We start from the raw sequence: 22,327 nt of genomic DNA on the forward strand, positions 1-22,327 counted from the left end.
CTTTTGCTTTATGTAGATGATATGTCGATAGTAGGACAAGATGCAGGTGTGATTGGAAATTTGAAGAAAGACTTGTTCAAGTCATATGATATGAAAGACTTGGGTCCTGCAAGACAAATTTTGGGTATGCAGATTCTTCGTGACAGAGAAGCTAAGAAGCTATGGTTATCACAAGAGAAATATATTGAGTGGATTCTTGAAAGGTTCAATATGAAGCATGTCAAGCCAGTCAGTACACTTCTTGGTGCTCATTTCAAGCTAAGAAAGAAATCTTGTTCTTCATCCAAGAAAGAGGAAAAAGACATAGCATCAACTATTTATTCCTTTGGAGTTGGGAGTTTGATGTATGTTATGGTTTGCACACGACCAGATATTACTCATGCAATTGGTGTTGTCAACAGGTTCATGGTTAACCCTGGTAAAGATCACTGGGAAGCAGTGAAGTGAATTTTCAGGTACTTGAGAGGTAGCTCTAAATAGTGCTTGACTTTTGGTGATTCTAAACCAGTTTTAGAGGGTTATGTAGATGCAGATTGGGCAGGTGACCTTGATGGTAGGAAATCTACATCGGGGTATTTATTTACTTTTGTAGGGGGGGTTGTATCATGGCAGTCAAGATTGCAGAACTAAGGCTGAGTATATTGTAGCTAATGAAGCAGGTAAAGAGATGCTTTAGTTGAAATAGTTTCTGCAAGAATTGGATTTGAAGCAAGATGGGTATGTAGTTAATTGTAATAATCAAAGTGCTATAGACTTGAGCAAGAATTCTATGTACCATTCACGCTCGAATCACATTGAGGTGAGATACCATTGGTTAAGATTGGTTGTTGAACAACAGTCATTTGAATTAGACAAGATTCACAGAGATTAAAATCCAGCTGACATGTTGACCAAGGTTGTGTCTAGAGAGAAGCTAAAGCTTTGTGTCGGGTTGGTTGGCATGAATTGTGATTGAAGACTTGGGCTGAAGCTCTCCTTCCTTAGTGTGCTAGAGGGGGAGATTGTTGGGTGCACGTGACACCTTTGGATTCTAGCACACACATTTGTCAAGGCTCATTTATGAGCTTGTTCCAAAAGTCTTCAAAGCTAGCTCTTTCATTTATTGAGAAATGACCAAAGCATGAGAGAGGTATGACTTCTCTTAATGAGAAGTGATGCTAGGCGTGTGGGACACGCTGAAGGAAAAGAAAAGAAGAAAAAAAAGAAACTAAGGCCATTCGGTCTTGAGTGAAGAGCTGAAGCAAGAGAGCCATTCGGTCATTGTGAAAAAAAAAAAAAAAATACAAGTGAGAGCTTTAGGAGGTGCTGTTCGAAGAGATAGAGAGAAACACAGTGAGAGTGTGAGAGTGCAAAAAGAAAAAGGAAATATTTTTCTTTGCTCAAGTTACACATAAGGAAGATAAATTGGTGGAGTTCTTATGGAGTTTTTTGAGTGTTACAACCATGGAGAGTTAAAGTATTCAGAGGAAAATGTTGCTATTGGCTTTGTGGTGAGATTGTATTTACTCATTGGGAATTATTTGTTGTATATCCAATTTATTGTGGACTCAAGTTTAGCATAAACTTGATAGTTGTAATCTCTATTTCATAGTGAATACTTTTTCGGAGTCGCCCCGTGGTTTTTTCTCTCTACATTGGAGGGTTTCCACGTAAGATTTGATGTTCTTATGTGGTTGTGTTTATGTGATGCTTGTTGAAATTTTTTTGTTTCCATAATATTGCTATTGCTTGGTAGTTATATATTTTAATTCACACATAGACATTAAGGGGATTATGATATTTTTCCCAACAATAAGTTTGTTTTTCTTTTTTTCAAGTTGCACAAAACTTTTCAAAACTTAATATATTGTGATATTGTTACAACTTACCACTTGAACTAGTTGTCAACTTACCAATTGAAAAAAAAAGAAAAAAAGAAAGAAAGAGAACTTTTGTGCCTTTAGACTTTTTTTGAAAATAAAAACATAATATTTATGATTTTTTTTTTCATTCATGTTAAAAAAAAAATTATAGTCACAGCTTATGTCTAAAGTTTAACTTTTTTTTATTTGTTTGAAAAATAAATAAAAATAAAAATATATGCAAATTATTAACCTTTACTCACGCGCGTGCTCAGAGACTAGTGTGTGTGTGTGTGAGATAGGTTCAAGTTACACTTGGTGTAACTCTAAGTAATGTTACACCACTCAATAATTTATTATTGAATTCATATTTTGAAAATCTAACTGTTGAATTACATGTTTTATATGTTCTTAATATGCATGCCAAATTTCATATCAATTAAATGTAATTTACCATTTGATCCACAAACTAATCTTTTATACATTATTTTAAACTACAAAAACTTGAATTTAAATCATTGATTGATGACATGGTTATTGATTTTTGATTACCTTGAAATTTCGCAAGTATGGAGAATATACAAGATAATGTAATCTAACGGTGGATTTGTTAAAATTTGTATCCAATTAAAAACTATTAGTTAGTGTAATATTGCTTAGAATTACACCAGGTGTAACTTGAACTTAACCATATATATATATATAAACGATTTATTATAAAACCCTGTCATAAGCCAAGTATTAATATGATGCAATGATGCATCACCAACGACATCTATACTTCTGCCTTAAGCTAAAGAATTTGAATATAAGAAGCATTAAATTTAATAAGGTGCTTTGTATAATTGTATGTAGGGGTGTTCATCAAACCGCAAAAACCGCACCAAAATCGCCCACAAAATGGTATAACTGCACTGCACCACAAGTAATTTTGCACCGCACTGCATGGTGCAGTGCGATTTGCGGTTTTATAATAAGAAAACCGCACTGCACCACACCGCACCCTCTCTATATATTAATATTTTTAATATTAAATATATTATTAATAGTTTAATAACCCTAGTTAAAATATAAAAAAAAAGTTTGATAATTCTAGCAAGTGTTGATTAGGAAAGTCAATCCAAAATAAAGAAAAACTAAACCAATAGTTTAAAACTTGGACCAAAAAAAAGGGAAAAATTAGTTTTGGGCTAGATAGAAAAAGTCCAAAATTCAAAAAATATACCAACTTTAATTCATTCAAACCGCATCTTATATACCGCACCTCAGATGTGACTGCAAAAAAGAGGTGCGGTGCGGTTATGGTTTTGACTAAACTTTAAATCACACCGCACCGCACATGTAACTGCAAAAATAAGGTGCGGTGCAATTATGGTTTTAGTCAAACTGCACCGCAAAATGCAGTGCTAAAAATGGCCCAAAACTGCACAGCATCGCACCGCGAACACCCCTAATTGTATGTAGCACAAGTAATGCTCTCTCTCCACCTCTTTCATTTTTCCCAAGTATATTTTACTGTGAATATAATTTATCATAATTATCATAGAATTATTTTAGTTGAAGTTTCTTTTTGTGAGTAGGAGCCTTTGAGTGACTCTTGTGCACCGCTAACCTTCATTATCTAAAATATGGGAGTGAGCAGAGGGCTCAACTCCCCTATTGCACATGAGTTGATGATAGGCCCAAAGTTCAATAAGTAAGTATCTAAAATTAACCCACATAACAATTTAAATAATTCACTTTGTAGAGAAAACAATACATAATTTAAAAAAATACAAGATTTGATTTTAATTTTTATAGGTTACAAATGAAATATTTTATGTACAATAGTATAATTATTAATTATATTTATACATTTTTAGAGAGATAAAAATAATTTAGTTATATTGTTATATTATATATAAAGAAGGTTATGAACAAGCTTGACCTTATTCAATGAGATAATAAATTGAATATATAATATGGTGTGATGATGAATTCAAACTCAGCTCGTGTTTAAAATAAAATCAAATAGCTAATTATAGGCTTTAAAATTTAGTTTAACTCGGCTCGTTTATAAATCTAGGTAAGGAAACAATTTGAACTTTCAATCGTATTTTGTCACGTTAGAAGGCAAAATGAAACTGGTTTTCTTATTCCACCCATATGCCTCAAATTGCAAAAAGTCTTAAATCCATCAATTGGCTAAGTCTCTCTCTCCTCTCCCCTCCCCCACTGAGATCCAATTCAAACTTGTTTGATAAGAAAATAAACAAAGTTTGAGCATATTATTTAGTTTGAAAATGAGTTTGAACTTGCTCGTGTTTGAAAAAAAGAAAGAACAGTTATGAACTTTTAATACTTCTCGTAAAAAAAATTGTTTTTTAACGCTACATTGATTCAACTTATAGCACGAAACAAAATACTTCAGGCATTATAACAACCTAAAATTTCGCCTCAACAATTGATTACATATGGACAATGGTTATCATACACTTGTTATTGGACACACATATGACACAACACTTTTTTTTTTTTTAAATGAAATAAAAGACTATTGAAGAAGAAAGAAAACTACACAAAAAGGCCAGCCTCCTTCACAATCACATCTACAACACTAGGAGGGCAATGACGAAGACCAAAACTTCAATAATAAAAATGGCCACAAGACCATTTGGCCAGTTCATGGGCTGCTAAATTTTTCTCAAATAAACCTTTTTTTTTGGGTTAAAATGAAGAATTCATTGAAACTAAAAGCCCAAAATAGGTAAGTTACTGCCTGTGAGCCTTATAGAGTACATACCTGAATCATCTGAGTCCAAAATACTACATAGATTAACAAAAGATGGATTATCTAATACAACAAAAGTAGTAGAACATGTGCAAGCTTCTTTCGCAAGCAGATTTGTGCATCTATTCGCCTCCCGGTAGACGTGATTGATCTTGTAACGCTAAAAGTGGCATAGCAAGTACCTGCAATCATTTAGGAGTGGCATGTAAGCTTTGTTACAGGTATTGTTGGAGAGCATGAGATCAACTATAACTTTTGCATCAAGTTCTATAATTAAATGATTAATGCCTAGTTGAGAAGCCAAAAGTAGGCCATCTCTTAAAGCCCAAAACTCAGCAATAATGCTCGTGGCCACCCCAATATTCCTCATGTAGCCTTTAATCCAATTTCCACTATGGTCACGTATCAATCCACCTGCTCCTGCATTCCCTAGATTCCCTATGGAGGCACCATCCGAATTCAGCTTGAACCACCCTTCAGCTGGTTTATGCCAACGCACAGGAATGGTTGAGTATTGCTTGGTTTGGAGTGGTTTCCCGACACAAAAGAAGTATTCCGCCGCTAATTGGATGCAAGGTTTATGAAGATTAGTATTTAGAGGATATTGAACCAATAAACCTAGCTATAAAGGATATTGAACCAAGCTCAATAAATATAGATCTCCATAGAACTTAATCACCAGGATCTCTTATTGAATCTATACATATCTTGGAGTAACTTTCTATTATGAAGTGAGAGGTATTCAGCTTAGTAGCAATATTAAGCCCCAAAAATAATTGCCTTAGTGTCTTTTTGGAAACATTTTATTTAGTTAAAACTGAAATATTTTTACTGAAAGTACAGTAAATAAAAGTAAAAATTAGCTGAAATAATATAATGAAACCTATGAACAATATCAAAAAGGACACGGATTTCCTCCAAACATGTTTGGAGGAAATGCTACAAACAAGGACACTTGTCAGTTAAGCAAAAAGACACATAGGCTGGGGTCATGTGCAACGCACATGACCCATTTTAACTGAAGAGCTGTTAACCCTAACAGTGTTAGCCAAACACCCTCATCTCCTCAAACACATCTATCACCCACAGCAACCGTACGCCTCTCTCATCTCTTCACTTCTGTTTTCCCAGCAAGCTCAGACCGGCAACCGGCAAGAAGCCAGCCTCACGCCTCTCTCTCATCTCCTCCACCTTTGTTTTCTCAGCAAACTCAGACCGGCAAGAAGACAGAGGCGGAATCGACGGCGGCCACATGTAGCAGCCGCCAATCTCACCGGACCATATCTCCATTCCTCCTCTTCACTTGCTTCCCCCTTCGCTGATTCCGCCCCATTCAGTTTCTCACTCAGCCGATGCCGCTCCCATAGATGGGTCCACCTCCACCACCAAAATAATGATAAGGATTGATTTCAACCTGTGTTGGAATGTAATGGTTGCTTGTATTGATTTCAACCTCTCTCTCTCTCTCAATGATTATTTTCACACTTTGATAAAACACTCATCTTCTAACCATTGATGAGTGTTAACATTGATGATTAGAACTTGTGTACTATAGGTCTTGTGTCTGTGGTCTTAAAAAATTTCTTTTACAAAATTTTTTTTGCTAATTTGTGTCCATTTTTTGTGTGCAACAAGAAGTCTATCTTCTTAATAAAATACCATAACTCATCACTAAAAGAATAAAAGATTCTACTGCAATTTTCAATATTCTGCAGCTTTGTTTAAAAAGGCTCATTTGCCTCACAATAATAATACAACATAACTTGAAAAATACACGATCAGTAACACTTTCCATTCATTACATCACCCAAGATAATCTGCTGAAAAACATCAATGCTACCATGCACTTGTACACAAATCACCAACTAAGTGCAAGCTCAACAAGAGGTGTGAAGTGCAAAACTCATAGAAGGCTTTGCTCTTGGGACAATGGGAACTTCAGCTTCACCCACAAGCATTTGGACCACCCCTCTCATTGTGGGTCTAGTCAATGGGTCAGGATGAGAGCAAGCCAATCCAACCATTAGGACCCTCATCATTTCCTACTCATCAAATTCATCCCCAAGTCTTGCATCAGCTGTAGATAACTTCCCTTCTCTATGTAAACTCCAAACCCATTCAACCAAGTTGCTACAAACCTCAACTTTCCCAGCAGTAGAAACATCTTTCTCAATCGGTCTTCTTCCACTAGCCACTTCAAGAACCACAGCTCCATAGCTAAACACATCAGTTTTCTTTGTAGTTCTCCCAGGAGACACCATGTAATTATCACAGCAAGCAGAAATTAGAATTAAAAATGGTAATTTTTAAAAAATTATAAACAATAAATCTAATTATCACAGCAGGAAAATACTAGAATTAAATCATCCATACATATCACACAAAGCGTACCAAAATAATCTCAAATACAGAGGGATTTGGTAACAAACTTGGAAAAAATCGGAGCCTTGAAAAGATGGGTGGTAGGATCGGTGGTCCTTGGCGGCAAAGAGATGGGTGGGGCAGAATCGGCGGAGGAACGGCGTGTGCAGTGGGTGGCCGGATTTTCTTGCTGGTTTGGGAAGAGGGATAAGAGAGAAAGAGAGAGGAGAGAGGCGTGAGGCTGCTGTGGGTGAGAGATGAGGGTGTTTGGCTAACACTGTTAGGGTTAACAGCTCTTCAGATAAAATGGGTTATGTGCGTTGCACATGACCCCAGCCTATGTGTCTTTTTGCTTAACTGACAAGTGTCCCTGTTTGTAGCATTTCCTCCAAACATGTTTGGAGGAAATCCGTGTCCTATCAAAAGTATCCAGATTATTTTGGCATTATAATTACTTTAAATTATTTTCATGGATATATCTCTCATACCCCATATTTTGTTTTACATCTATTTCATGATAACTCTTCCATTCCCTTTTATTTATTTCTTCGTCTGCTATTATTTCATCATTTTCTATTATATCTGCAAATGGTAGGCTAAAATATAATAAGACTCATAAATAGTAGCAAAAATAAACTAAGAAGGCACGCCCAATCTCAATTTGAGGAGGGATATTTGTATTTACCTTCTTTGAGGGGGCACACTCAATCTCAGTATCACAGACAGTAATAAAAAGATTTTAACGGTTTCTCCTGCTTTAAAATAAGGCAAAACGACGACGGTTCTCTTATTCCAGTCCACACCTCAAAATACAAAAAATCTCAGTCACAGCCATAGCCATAGCCATTAGCTATGGCGATTCTGGCCTTTCCCCTAGTCATCTCCTTCCTCAAACCCCACACCTCCGGCTTCTCTCTCCTCCGCGTCGCCAACCGCAACCACCACCTCTTCCGCCCTCGCCGCCGCTACGCCGTCTCCGCAATCAGCACCTCCTCTTCCACTAGTATTCCACAACACTCGCCTTCTACGGACTCGAACTCCTCCAACAACAACAACAACAACAACGAAGCTGTCAAGTCCTCCGTCCCAACTTTCCAGCAAGCCATTCAGCGCCTCCAGGTCTCACTTCTTCTCAACTCACTCAATTGAATTCACGCTTCTTCTTTTTTTTTTTTTCTCTTCGTTTTTCTTTGTTAGTGTTATCGATGATGATGATGATACTGTTACTCTCAACATCGAGTTTTTATTTATAGGAATATTGGGGCTCAGTTGGATGTGCCATAATGCAATGCAGCAATACTGAGGTAATGTAATGTAATGCTGTGTTAGTGTTTGGTTGCGTTTCTGAAAATACTCCGGAAAATATTTTACAGTGTTTTGATGCATTCCTGAAAATGCTATTGAAAATTGTCTGTTACTTTGGCTTTGTTTGGATAAAGCTTATTTTGTTGAAACTAAAACTTATTGCTGAAACTTTAGTAGATAAAAGGAAAAAATTAGTTGAAATAATACAAGGTCATAAAAAGTACCAAAAAGTACAGTGAGACTATAAATAATAGCAAAAGTAAGCTAAATAGTGAAATAATTTTCATTTTTAAGTAGTATCCAAACGGAGGCTTTATTACATTATTTCCCAAGCACAGGAGACCTGGGACGTTAGTGGGGGTGGGGTGGAGCTTCGGTTGATAAGTTTTGGGTGAGGGAAAAATGGTTTATCAAAAATGAAAACATAACCCAATTTCTGCCATAAATGCCTTTATTTGACCAACGTTTTTGCCCTCCAAACACCCGTAAATGCGAAAAATATTTTTCGGAAATCAATTTCCCTTGAACCAAACATAGTTGTAATCAGTTATTCTATGACCACAACATTTGACACAACTTGATAACGTGGTCGATTGTGAGTGGTGGACCCACTAGGTCTACTTTTTCTCCATCACTTACAGTCAATTACCTCAGAGTTGTGACAAAAGTTGCGACCCTAAACTTTCTCAATATTATATAATGCAGTTGTTTGATAGTACAATTAAGATTAGAATACACTTTTGGGCCCTTGGTGTTGTTTTCAATTTCTTGCAGTGAGTTTAATTTTCATTTTCAAAATGGTCCTTCCGTCTATGTCCGTGACTAATTTGGCCATTATGAGATAGCAAAAAAAAGAAACAGAGAAGAAATGGCATTGTTTAGTTGGGCATGGGGAAGGATCATTTTAAAAATGGAATTAAATTTGGTGGACGAAAATGAAAAATATGAAACTCAAGGGACCATAATAAAAATAACGTCAAACTTTTAATGGTCAAAATTTTAATTTAGTCTACAATTTAATATAAATCCATTTCACACTTGGTGAGTTGTTTGATGTAATTTAAATTAATCTTTGTCGACCAGGTTGGAGCTGGGACTATGAATCCTCTTACATTCTTGAGAGTTCTGGGTCCAGAACCTTGGAATGTTGCGTAAGTATGCTTTTTTTGGAAGTTTCATGCGTTACTATGTATATATTTTTGTGGAAGCAAGTGTTGTCACTTCTTTTGATGTATCTTCTTGTGCAAGCAAGTGTTGAAATTTTAGGAAAATGATGTTTAGAGTCATGTAGTAACTGAAATAATGAATGAACATGGATGGTTTCCTTGGGATTATGGTGTATATGGCTTAATTAAGAGAAGAAAAGTGATTGGTAGTCAATGCAGGATTTCTGATGTTGATACTAGTTTGTTTGCACATGAGATCCAGTTACGTATAAAAGGGTCAAATGTTTTGTATAATTAGTTCATGTGTAGATGTAGTGGTGAGACTGTAGATCATCTATTGTTGCATTGTGACGTTGCTTATGATTTGTGACCGTTACCTTCTTGACATATGGAGTTCAATGAGTAATGTTCAAGAGGGTTGTAGACCTACTTCTTTTTGGATGGAGGAATTGGTTTGGTAAACATTCATTGTTTGCGAGGAACCTACCTCTTTCATGCCTTTTGTGGACTTCATGGAAGTAAAGGAATTAACAGACTTTTGAAGGCATGGGTATCACGGTTATTCAGCCAAAATCAACTTTCCTACAAACTTTCTTTGAATGGATCCTTGTTTTGGATCATAGGTGATAGATCATAGTGAGATACATTCTATTATAGACTCCATTGATTCTCCTTCCTTTAGACTGTAACATTCACTGTTTGGATATCTTGTACTTTTTTAGGGCTATTTTGTTTATTCCTGAGTACATATGGCAGTTCCATTTTTTTTTTTTTCAATAAAATTTCATTCTTAAAAAAAGAAACTATTCAATACTTCTCTAACAGAATGGCTATACGGTCACGTACAGTGCACGCTCACTTAAGAACTAAATATATAAATAATGATTTCCTAGAAACCATGTAGCTTAAATTAACATTCCAGTTCAATTGTCTGCAACGTTCTGAAACCCCTTGGTCCCTTTTTTTGTATGTAAATGATAAAGAAGTTGTTCTTGTTGTAAATGAAACTGAAGATGGTGCAAAATAATATAATAAAAATCAATATATTCCTCCCCCCCCCCCCCAAAAAAAAAATCCCCTCTTTATAATTTGACTTTGATGCAACCATACTTGCCTATCTTGTTTATTGAAAAGACATAAAATAAACAAATAGCAGATTGAAATCAACCTTTTTAACTTATGGCAGCCAAAATTATTCTCATTTTCATTTGCAATAACAAGATATCTCTGCCAAAGGTTTCTATACATTAAAAAAAAAAAGCACAGATTGGCCATGCATATAATGGGGTAATTGGCTGATCAATATTGGGGTGATCTGGATTTTTAATGCATGCTGGTTGATAAGGCCTGTGTGAATTAGGCGTTTCCGGGATCAAATTCTTTCTTATAAGCATTTGCTGATTGTAACTATGCTTGAAAAATTTTGAAAAATTGATTGCTTTGATTTTTGCTGGAATCTTCAAAATATTGTTCGATTAGCTAATTTAACATGCTATAAAGTTGTGAGATTTTCTGTCACTGCTATTTTACTTTTTGACAACTGCATTGATACTTGAAAACCATCTTTCCTGAAAAAAGAAGAAGAAGAGTTTTCTTAGGTAACTGCTAACGTGGAATTTCATATGAAAGGTATGCGGAGCCTAGCATTCGGCCAGATGATAGTCGTTATGGTGAAAACCCAAACAGGCTTCAAAGACACACTCAATTTCAGGTTAAATTTGAGTTTATAGATAAAAATTTTCTTTTCTGGATGATTTAGGGAGCTTTGTTTTACAATACCTTACTGCTTGCATTCAAATTTGATCTCAGGTTATATTAAAGCCTGATCCTGGAAATACACAAGACCTTTTTATTCGTAGCCTATCAGCTTTAGGTAGTGACTCTGCCTATATTTTCTTTAGATTGCTATAAGCTTAAAGGCGTTTCTGCATTGTTCTTAAAGTTGAGAAGAATTGTAATTCTGTAGGTTCCTCTGTGTTCATTTTACTTGTACATCAAGTAGTATTTTTTCAATAAAATATCATTACTTATCAAAATAAGTTGAGAAGAATTCATTGATGCCCTTTGTCCATTTTCATGTCTTGTGCTTATTGATTCTTGATGTCCGTATCAATACAAGAAGAAAACTAGCAATTGAGCCACATCTTAACCATAAACGATGGGCTAAAACTCATTTTTCCCTTTAAAAAAAGGGAAAAAAAATTCATTAGAAGTTATGCTGTATAAGAAAATGAACTAGGCCTTACAATTTTACTGTTGGCTGTTCTTGACAAAGATGCAAAGGCACACCCATTTTCTGCATAAATGGGAGAAAGCTGGGTATCTAGAGGTTCCCTAATGTGATAATCATGAGCTCTCATTTCAAGTTGGAAAATGAACTAGGCCTTACATCATCATTTGTTCTTTCTAGGTATTCCACTCATTTGATAAACATGTTTCTTAGTAGCCCAACATTTTTTTCCTTGAAGTATGGCTGGTCTTATAGCAATCATATATAATGCCCCGTTCAACTTAATGGTAATATTCAATCATGCAAGATTCTCAATTCACTTTTTATGTCTCCCAACTCTAATTATATGTGTAACTTTTTTTTTTGATAGGTAATAGAACTTTTATTGAAAAAATGAACATTGTGTTCATGATGATGAACACTCTGGACATGAAGAAAATGCATAAAGCTCTAGAGCTAAAGCTAATAGATTGTAGAAAGCAGAAATTGAAATACATTGTGTAAGACCCCAAATATGAGCCCACTAAAATAAAGTACCAAATAGAAGATGTTTTAAAAGATTTAAAGATCTCTCATTATCTTCAAAGATACGGTTATCACGTTCCCGCCAAGCTAACCACAGTAGACAACCTGGTATCATATTCCAGATAGTTGACTGGTGCTTCCCAAACCAATTCTATCCTCCCAAAAAAAAAAAACAGCATGTATAACATGTTCTATACCTCATCAATCTCCCCATTCTTACAAATGATTGAGCCAAGATGCTGAAAATGATAACTTGTAAGCATTATTTGTCCATTTATTTTATTAGCACTTAGAGTCTGTTTGGGATCCACTTATTTTGCTGAAACTGAAAACTTTTTGCTGAAAGTACTGTAGATAAAGTAAAAGTTAGCTGAAATAGTACAGTGAGATTCATGAATAGTACCAAAAAGTACAGTGGGGCCCATGGGTAGTAGTAAAAATAAGCTGAATAATAAAATAAGCAGGCAAAAAATAATCTATCCAAACGGACACTTAATATCTAGTTCCAAATTTAATAAAATTGCATTCCATATGATCAATCTAAAGCTCAAGTAGAATAATCACTATAAATAAATAACAAAGTGGTTAATATTATCGTCTCTGTTAGATTTAACAGGATGAATTTCTACCTCAATCTTCCAATTTGATTGAGAATCATGATCACTACCTTCTTTGGCTTGGAGGTTGATGATTATGAGATCACTTTATTATCTTAACTATCATATAATTTATCAAAAAAAAAAAAAACTATCATATATCTATGGCACTTCATGTTCTATTTTTTGTCCCTATATAGTAATAATAAGGGATTCTGTGTCTTTTTCTTTTTAATGGTAATTGAATACGTAAATGGTGGTCTTGAAAACCCATGACCTGATGCTCCACCTTCTTCTTTTTACAAGTAATTAAAAAAATTTATTGGAGAGAAATGAAGGCAATGATCTCCAGGTACACAGGAAGTGTACAAGGGTAGCCACAAACATCATCTAAAGTTACAAATATCTAGAAATCTGACCAGACCCTCCACCTAACCTCACAAGGGGAGGAGTTGCATTTAAGTTAGAGCTCATTGGCCTAAAAGCTTCTATGTTTTAATGACTGTTGTTTCCAAAACAGTGTCAAATGATGCCAATGAGCTCTAGCTCAAAATTCAAATGGTGCTTCCTACTCCCTTAATATTTGGATGGAGGGTAAGATTGTGGTTCAAGGCCTCTGGGATTCAATTTTATTAAATAAGGTTACATGTTATGTGTAATTGTTGTTTAGATTGCCAAACATCTAGTTCCATTGGTGTTAGTGCAAATGACAAGAACTGTTTAACATTTTAACATTTTGTCTTTTTTTAACATTTCGTTTAACAGTGATGCTTTATGCTTGATAGGTATCGATGTTAGTGCACATGATATACGATTTGTGGAGGACAACTGGGAGAGTCCGGTAATATCTTGTCTTTGATGGTGGATTTTTGTTCTTCCCTTGTTATTTTATGCAGATCTAATTAGTGCGTCTTACTTAGATACAATAAGTTATATTGTATCTAAGTAAGACGCACTAATTAGATCTGCATAATATAACTTAATTAGATTTCCTTGCTATGGCTCATAGTTGTAAGCATAGTGCAACTATATGTGTAAATTTTTTCTTGAGGAAGCATTTTTGCCTAAATGGATCGTTAGCTTGTTTGTTTTCTACGTGCTGACCAATCATGCTTATAGGTACTTGGTGCCTGGGGTTTAGGCTGGGAAATCTGGATGGATGGGATGGAGATTACCCAGTTCACCTACTTCCAGCAGGTTGCTCCTTTAAAATTGAATAGAACTAAGAATCTTCCCTAATTTTGGATTATATGGCTTTCATGTTTACTGTAATAATAACTATTTCCCTTGGTCAAGGTACTGTTGATTTTTCATGATTTTGCCAAGTTTTATTTGGTTTCACCTGAAGCTTTTTTCCTGTTCTTTCTCTCTAGGCTGGAAGCCTGCAATTGTCGCCCATATCTGTTGAAATCACTTATGGTCTTGAGCGCATCCTCATGTTACTACAGGTCCGTCTTTCATTGTTTCTTTTATTAATCTTTGACCTCATTGTCCATTTTATTAAATTTGTCTGAACTAATTGGCAGGGAGTTGATCATTTTAAGAAAATTCAATATGCTGATGGAATTACATACGGGGAGCTGTTTTTGGAGAATGAGTAGGTTTCCCCTCAATATATATACATATATATATATATATATATATATATATTTTTTTTTTTTTTCTTTTTCTTTTTCTTTTTCTTTAAAGGCAAAATAGTGCTAGAACATTGTGGTCACAAATACTTATAATCTTCCAAATATTGTCAATGTACGTCACTCAGTATTCTTGAATAATGGATTATGTTTTGTACTTTCTTCCTAAATGCTGGTAATCTTTTGTCTTTCTAAATTTTTGTCATGGTCTTTATGGAATTTCTACCCCAAATAATTTGTACTTTATGCAAATAAACTTTTCGAGTTAGTGATATTCAAACTCCCACCTTTCTACTCCACTGTGTTCTTTTAGTCTCCTTTGTAGGAGTTAACTGCTGAAATTTTTGCCTCCTTCCCTTTTTTAGTCAAGTACTTTCTCCTCTGTGAGCAGCTTTGCCTCTTTTTGGAGCATACTACTGCTTGAAGCTAATTTAAAATAACTCTGAGGTGCTTGATTGGCAATTGAAGATAGTTGGATGGGATGCCATCTCATATGAAGTTCAAATATTCAGATGACTTCCATTAACCTTTTTAATCTCTATTCTCATTATTTTGCTCTTTTTCCACCTTCTGTTATACAAGCATTATCAAGCTTCACTGTGCCATTTACTTTCTAAATGTCCACAATCAATATATTTCGTACTTCTTTTTCAGGAAGGAAATGAGTGCATATTATCTAGAACATGCCAGTGTTCATCATCTTCAGAAACACTTTGATTTTTTTGAAGAAGAGGCGCGTTCTTTGCTTGCTTTAGGCCTTGCAATCCCTGCGTATGTTGTTTAATTTTTATTATGTTCCATTATTCAGTGCATTATGTGGAAACCTTTTCTCTGTTTTTATTTAAGTTAACATTTGCTGTGCCACATGCTAGGTATGATCAGCTTCTGAAGACATCTCATGCTTTTAACATCTTAGACTCTAGAGGCTTTGTTGGGGTAACAGAGCGTGCTCGATATTTTGGCCGAATAAGAAGGTAAGGATTCTTCCTAATTGTGGCCCGGAAAACTTTGCACTGAAAATAGAAAAACACTGTCATATATGTACTAGTAAAATTGAAGTTGTGAATTTTGTTTTGCTGTAGAATGGTATTAAGGTCCACTTTTAGAAACTCATAGAGATCAATTTTTATTTTTAATCCGATAATCTCTTGATCTTAAAGTTGGGCAGATATCTTTTTTGTAATCATCATTGCGTTAGCCCTATCTGTGATAACATGACCTACCATTTTCTTTGTACAGATTCAATTAATGGGTAAGGTTTTAGAACTAAATATATAGACCATCTGGTAGACTTTTCAACTGAGTGCAGGGCACTATTAATTTATGGTGCCAATGACATGTTATGGCAAAATCTTTGGGGACATATTGATGCGGGAGACGCAAGAAAATTATTATTTAGTATTATTTATGTTTGCAAGTCAATTGTAATTTTATGTTTTAGGTCCTAGTAGTTTATTCGGCTTTTAGTATTTTAATTTGGAAGCAAGGTTATTTTTGCAATAAGGCAATTCCAATTAGAACTAAGGTTTAGCAATACTTTATAACCAACCTATTGTATTCTTTGAGGAAATAGTTGATATTTTGGTGAATAAAAAAATGGCTGTTTGGTCTCTTTCGGTCTAGTGTTGACTCCGGGTCCACCCTAGGTGTTGACTCCTAGTGGTTTTCCTGCTTGGTGCTGACTCCAAGTAAGGCCTAGGTGCTGACTCCTAGGTCATATCCATTTATTTTATTGTTCTTTCAATTTTGTTCTAGTTGTCCTGCGTCACATATATGCTCTGATCAGCAGGAGAAAGATTAATATGTAGTCTACAACTTGCGATATACAGCTCAAGCAGCTCAACTAATATTGAATTTATAAAGGAACAAGACTGTTGTTATTTGATCCATAGGATCAACAAAATGGGAGGCAGGGAGGACTATTGAAACTAACAGTCCCAGCCACCATAATTTGCAACTGGTTATCATTACTTAGCTAAACAAGTTTACCAACTTTGGTTCCATTAACTGAATGTTCATATGAAGTTAAGGGCCAATATTGGTGTCTTTGTTATTAATGAAATGGTTGGCAGCTTGATAATACAGAACAGAGACATGCATGACAGATTATTTGCATGCAAAAAAATTGCTGGTCTAGGCCTGAACAAAGATATTTTTTTTAAGAACATGATCCTTTCAGGTCAATCCTCCTGAGTTCTGTGTCTATCTTATCTTCTTTTTTGTGTTTTTTTTTCCTCTTCAATCAGTTTAGCTCGTCAGTGTGCACAACTTTGGTTGAATACCAGGGAGTCTCTTGGACATCCACTGGGTGTTGCTTCTGATCCTGTTCATGTTGTGTGTCCTAAAGAGCTTTTGGATACAGCTATCAAGAAGGTTAGTTTGCATATGCAGCCTACTTGAACTTCTCTCATTGTTTGTAGTATTGATATAGCAGTTTTCTTAAGGCTAATTTAGCTTTCATTTTTTATTGATTTATTAACATTTTAATTATATGTATGAATGATGAAGCCTACATGAATAGACTCAATATTATATTGGGATTTACTGTTACATCCCTTTTGTGGCATGCTCTTGTTGATGTGGTTTGATCACCAGGTGTACATAGGAGTCCTTGATTTTTTTACCTATGCCTGTAGCTTTAAAGACATCATAAATTACGCATGAGAACTAAATGGTCTAAGCAATTATATAATTATGTTTGTACACTCCTAGACATATAATATATATATATATATATATATATATATATATATATATATATGTGTGTGTGTGTGTGTGTGTGTGCGCGCGCGCGCGTGTAAGAGAGAGGGGGGATGGTGTTCAATTTACCACTGACACCTTGTCATTGAAATTCTAGTAGTTGGATATTGCTAGAACTTTAAATTTATGTGAACTTTTTAACATTAAAATTTTATTTTTTGACCAGAATAAGTCATGGTTTAGCAACTACTATGTGTACATTAGTTATAACTTTTAAATGTGGGTTTATTCTTTGACTTATGTTACAGGTGAATGATGATTCAAGGTTGTTTGTTCTTGAGATTGGGACTGAAGAGATGCCACCTCAAGATGTTGTTGATGCAGGCCAGCAAGTACTCTTTTTTTTCACATGAAGCATGTTGATCCTTTTCTTATTATAGCTATCTCCTTTCCTTTTTTTTTTTTGGTTGGTTGGTTTTGAAGCTCTCTTTACCTTTTAGATAATGTCAACCCCTTTTTTTCCGCCTAATTTTCCGTCTATAGTTGTTCACTGACTGAAATGGTGGTCATTGCAGCTCAAAGACTTAATATTGCTGGTGTTGGAAAAACAAAGATTAAGCCATGGTGAAGTGCAAGCATTTGGAACACCTCGCAGATTACTGGTACAGTGAAACTCTATTTTTGCCTTTGCAAAATTCTGACATTATTTTCCAAATAGAGAAAATAGAAGAGAATTTATTCTTTGTTCTTAGGGCTTAATGGCCTAATTGCATTCTTCCATGGGATTTATTTCTGGGTTCAGTTCTTCTATCTTATACTTAATAATAAAAAAGAACCGTGTTTCACATGCAATAGTGCAGGTTTTACATCTAAATATGTTGAATTTTATAGTACCCTATGTGGCTCTTAGTACTAAAATTGACTGTCCACTGAAATTTCAGAAGTGTTCAAAATTTCAGGACCTTATCTAGTTTCATTTCGTCACACTGAATGGTAATGATGTGTGCCTTTTTGTCACATTTCCAGGTTTGTGTTGAGAATCTTTGCACTAAACAAGCTGAGAAGGAGGTTGAGGTTCGAGGACCTCCTGTTTCAAAAGCATTTGATAATCAAGGAAATGCTACAAAGGTTTGCCATTCTTTTTCTCCTGGGAGCTTAAGTAAATTTGCTTTTTTGGCCAAATGATTTGTGTGGTGAGATTATTTGAAAACAGCAATAGAAGTAGTTAGTAACTACCATGAGTGCATTTGCTTTATTATTAATGTTAATTTATTTGTTTTTCCTTCATGGAAGGGATTATTAGTTATTACACGTATTTTATGTTTCCCAGCTTGTGCTGTGACTTTGGCAAAGCTAGAATCCAATGCTCACTTGTTAGTGTGATTATTGAGATGTCATTCTATACTGGTGTAACTTAAAAGGTCATCATTTTTAATTGGTTGGTACCTGATTTGAATATGAACAGCCATATAATATTTAGCTTGTTATTTCATGTCAGGCTGCTGAGGGGTTTTGCCGTAGATACTCTATACCACTGGACTCATTGAATAGAAAGATTGATGGTGAGTGTGCAAAGTTTACCTACAAAAAGAAAAAAAGAAAGTGAATTAGTTTCCATTACAAGCAGAAGGTTTTGAGATCTAAGTTTACTTCATTGTTCATCTCCTCGAATTATTTGTACTTTTTATATGATTTTGGATATAGAGATGCTTTAATTATTTCAATACTTCCCCCCCCCCCCCCCCCCCAACACACACACAAAAAGAAGAGGAAGAAAAAAAAAACTACTACTAGATGGTGACTTAGAACTGTGTATAGTGATTAGTTTTTACTGTAAGTTATCATGTTGCAAATATCTTGCAATGGTTATATTTAGAAGTAGACCCCTTCTACAAATCAGTATTATCATTACACAAAAGAGGACTTATATTTTAGGAGGCTTATCATAGCACGCTAAAACCTCATCTTGTGAATGGTCTGGCTAAGCAAATGCATCACCGTAGTCAGACTACTGCAAGAGAGGGTGGATAAAAATTATCTGCAATCAACGAGGGAAAATGTTAGTCTGCTAGTGGCAAAATTCCCAGTCACTAAGCTGACAACTATCAGCATCATTTCCACTTTTAAACAAGAAATTCCAAGCTCCACGGCCATTGACCAGCTGTCTCTGAGCACTAAACTCTGCCTGCCACTAGCATTATCACTTTCATTTAGGGAAGTCTCTCCGAATTTTCCACCTTATGTGAGAACAATAGCAGACATGTTTATGTTTGGAGATTGCAGATAATTGGTAAAAATATATGGAAACAATTTTTTCTTTTGATTGGTAAGTAAACATGCATCTGGTGATTCTGGTGGGTTTGAACACGACTTTACCCTCCAAGCCATTCTATGGGGGCATCAAGTGTCATTTGAGCTAGAGCTTATTGGCAAAAATCTATGGAAACGATTGACTCATCTGTGAGGTGGGTTGACGAGCTTACCCATACACTTCCAATAAATCGTGTATGAGATCTACCTAATTGTATTCACGGATGATTGTTTTCTGTATCTGTAAATGTTTGATATTCAGTATAAGTATAGAAAATCTTATGCTACTTGATCTTCATTTGACCATGTAATCAATTTAATTTGCTAGTACACCTCATGCCAAATCAACTAAGTTGTGCTATAGTTTTTTACTACATAATTTGGCTGGGGCATTCTGGGTTTTTAGTTGAGACTACCTCTACCCTGGTAGGGTTTAGGGTTCCCGTGCTGCCATTTTTAAAAAAATAGAAGTGAACCTTTATCTGGCCCATTTATTGATGGGCCACTTTACTGCAAAAGTTCTGAGTTATTGATATTTAACTGCTACTTTGAGGGGAAGTAAGTTTGACCTTTAAAGCTTAGCACATTTGAATGGTTAGCCATCAGAAATTTAGGGCCGTGTTCCAGAAAATTCACATTTTCTTGTTTTTAAGTTGCTATACATAATGTTTTTACTTGATAATGGGTATTCATGAGGGTTTTTTCAAAATGCAGGGAAAACAGAGTATCTATATGCTCGTATAATGGAGTCTGCCCGACTTGCTGTTGAGGTTCTAGTGCCTCTTTTTCTCTTTACTAATTGTATTTATGAACTTCTCTCATAAAAAAAGAAAATTTTTCCTTAGTTATTTGTTGTGAATGTATTTGGTTAGATGAAGTGCCCGTCAAATTTGGATGTACAATTGCAGATGTTTACTGATTCAGTTAAGATCTCAATGTGTGCTAATTTGAATATAAGACAAATACTGAATGAATAGTATTACTTTCCTTTATATCTATAAAAAAAAACAAAGACTGAATGTTTTGATTTATTGAATGAAACTTTATTAACAGTAACAGTTTCCAACAAAAAATTTTTGTAGAAAAGTTTATCTCATGTACTATTTGTAGAACTCAGGAATAGGATGCAATTAAAAAGAGCTGGGGAGGAATTCAAGGAAGCATTGATGAAGATTAGGGCTCTTTCATTTTTTTTTACCATGCCCCTTTTCTATTATTAAGGTGACAGATGCAATTATATCTGATGCTTAAAATTAATTCTTATTGAAAGAAAACGTAATTTCCAATGATATGTGCAGATATATGAACATCACTTAATATGTGTGTCAATTATTCTATTTTTATTTCTTACATAAATAGGCTTGTTAGCTATTGGAGCTTATTGGTGAGTACAAATTATCAAGGTACAGATAAATAATGGAATACCATGTTTCTAGTATCCTATTAATGATTACATATACATATCCTTTAGGTGACAATTTGCTCAATGATTTTCTAAGATTCTAGGAATTAATGGCTACTTACTTGGACTGCTGCTTTAGAATAGTGGACATGTGGCTCGCATTTTGATTCTATTGTCACCACTTTGTGGTTTTTTTTTTTTTAATTTAAAATTTAACAATGTTTACCCATAAGAATCTGTTGATAAATGCTGTTTTTAATATGCTATAAATAGGTGTTGTCTGAAGAATTACCCAGTACCATTGCTAAAATATCATTTCCAAAGTCAATGCGCTGGAACTCTCAGGTTTGTACAACTTTAATTTTTAATTTCTGTTTACTGCTCTTAACATTTGATTTGCATGTGTTCCTCTTTTCTTGTTAGTTAAAAATAAAAAAAATAAAATCAATTATTAATCTTTTGTTCATTAACTTGAAATGTCTTTTTCTGGATTATCAGTGAGACAACTTGGTGTGGCTACTAGATTTATTTATGATTTTTACTTATTTGAGACACCAGATTTCAGACTTTATTACTTTTATGTATTTAAATTTTTTGAATTAGTTTAGGCTTTATTGTGATTATGGATTTTGTGGGATTTAATTGTGGCATGATTAGATCTTTCTAGATTGATGTAATCTTGAAAGCCCTTAAATTAGTTGCTCTTGTAATAAAGAATTTTCTGATGAGAAATTATCTCTTGCTTGGTGGTGATTCCAAGCACCCTTAGGTGGTGAAACCTAGAGTTTTTCTCTTTTGTTTTTATTTTATTGCATTCACTAACTACGTTCTGCATCAGCTTGGGGAGTTGGTGTGGACACTAGATTTGTTTCTGATTTTTACTTATTTGAGACATCAAATTTCAGACTTTTATTACTTTTTAAGTATTTGAATTTTGAATTAGTTTGGCTTTGTTGTGATTAAGGATTTTGTGGGATTTAATTGTGGCATGATTAAATCTTTCATATTGATTTGATCCTATAAGCCCTATTAAAATAGTGGCTCTTGTAATTGTGAAGGGACTGCTGTTTGAATAAGAATTTTCTGATGAGAAATTCTCTCTTGCTTGGTGGTGATTTCAAGCAACCTTAGGTGGTGAAGCCTAGGGTTTCTCCCTTTTTTTTTTTCCTTGCTTTCCTCACTACGTTCTGCATCATAGGTCACTAGTTTTTTCAGTGTCAAGTAAAATCATATGTTGGATTTTCCTTTTGCAAGTTCTCTACCTCCTTAATGGATGAAAATAACTCTGGGATTTAGTGCTTGATTCGTCCAGCATGTTGTTGTCAAGGACTTACAATATGTAATTCTTGTGAATTGTTGTGCCAACAATTTTATTGTAAATAAAAGACCGGCAATTCACTTAGTATTGTAATTAGGTAAAAACATCATTACTTGGATCCATCCTAGTATTTTCAATTTGTGTGTGTGTGTGTTTTTTTTTTTTTTTT

At 34.7% G+C, this 22,327-nt stretch overlaps 2 protein-coding genes across 3 annotated transcripts in view; one reads left to right on the forward strand and one right to left on the reverse strand.

Annotated features, from left to right (window-relative positions):
* Window positions 1-4,394: 4,394 nt before the first annotated feature.
* LOC142633081 (uncharacterized) lies at window positions 4,395-5,901 on the reverse strand. The gene is made up of 3 exons (XM_075807354.1): window positions 5,754-5,901; window positions 4,794-5,172; window positions 4,395-4,464 (listed from the first exon to the last, which is right to left on the reverse strand). The coding sequence occupies exons 1-3, from the start codon at window positions 5,899-5,901 to the stop codon at window positions 4,395-4,397; spliced, it is 597 nt and encodes a 198-aa protein (XP_075663469.1).
* A 1,860-nt stretch (window positions 5,902-7,761) lies between these two features.
* Window positions 7,762-22,327, forward strand: part of LOC142631683 (glycine--tRNA ligase, chloroplastic/mitochondrial 2-like) — a 30,411-nt gene continuing 15,845 nt past the window's right edge. For both annotated transcript variants that reach the window (XM_075805926.1, XM_075805927.1), the window contains exons 1-18: window positions 7,762-8,091; window positions 8,226-8,276; window positions 9,361-9,428; window positions 11,073-11,154; window positions 11,253-11,316; window positions 13,580-13,635; window positions 13,914-13,991; window positions 14,168-14,242; window positions 14,321-14,391; window positions 15,083-15,199; window positions 15,301-15,402; window positions 16,675-16,801; window positions 17,437-17,520; window positions 17,704-17,790; window positions 18,155-18,256; window positions 18,627-18,690; window positions 20,153-20,208; window positions 21,114-21,185. In XM_075805926.1, coding sequence (XP_075662041.1) covers window positions 7,825-8,091; window positions 8,226-8,276; window positions 9,361-9,428; window positions 11,073-11,154; window positions 11,253-11,316; window positions 13,580-13,635; window positions 13,914-13,991; window positions 14,168-14,242; window positions 14,321-14,391; window positions 15,083-15,199; window positions 15,301-15,402; window positions 16,675-16,801; window positions 17,437-17,520; window positions 17,704-17,790; window positions 18,155-18,256; window positions 18,627-18,690; window positions 20,153-20,208; window positions 21,114-21,185 — 1,623 coding nt within the window. In that variant the 5' untranslated portion in view covers window positions 7,762-7,824. The remainder of the gene's footprint in view (window positions 8,092-8,225; window positions 8,277-9,360; window positions 9,429-11,072; window positions 11,155-11,252; window positions 11,317-13,579; window positions 13,636-13,913; window positions 13,992-14,167; window positions 14,243-14,320; window positions 14,392-15,082; window positions 15,200-15,300; window positions 15,403-16,674; window positions 16,802-17,436; window positions 17,521-17,703; window positions 17,791-18,154; window positions 18,257-18,626; window positions 18,691-20,152; window positions 20,209-21,113; window positions 21,186-22,327) is intronic.

This window comes from Castanea sativa, chromosome 4, assembly GCF_040712315.1.
Source record: "Castanea sativa cultivar Marrone di Chiusa Pesio chromosome 4, ASM4071231v1".
Lineage (NCBI taxonomy): Eukaryota > Viridiplantae > Streptophyta > Magnoliopsida > Fagales > Fagaceae > Castanea > Castanea sativa.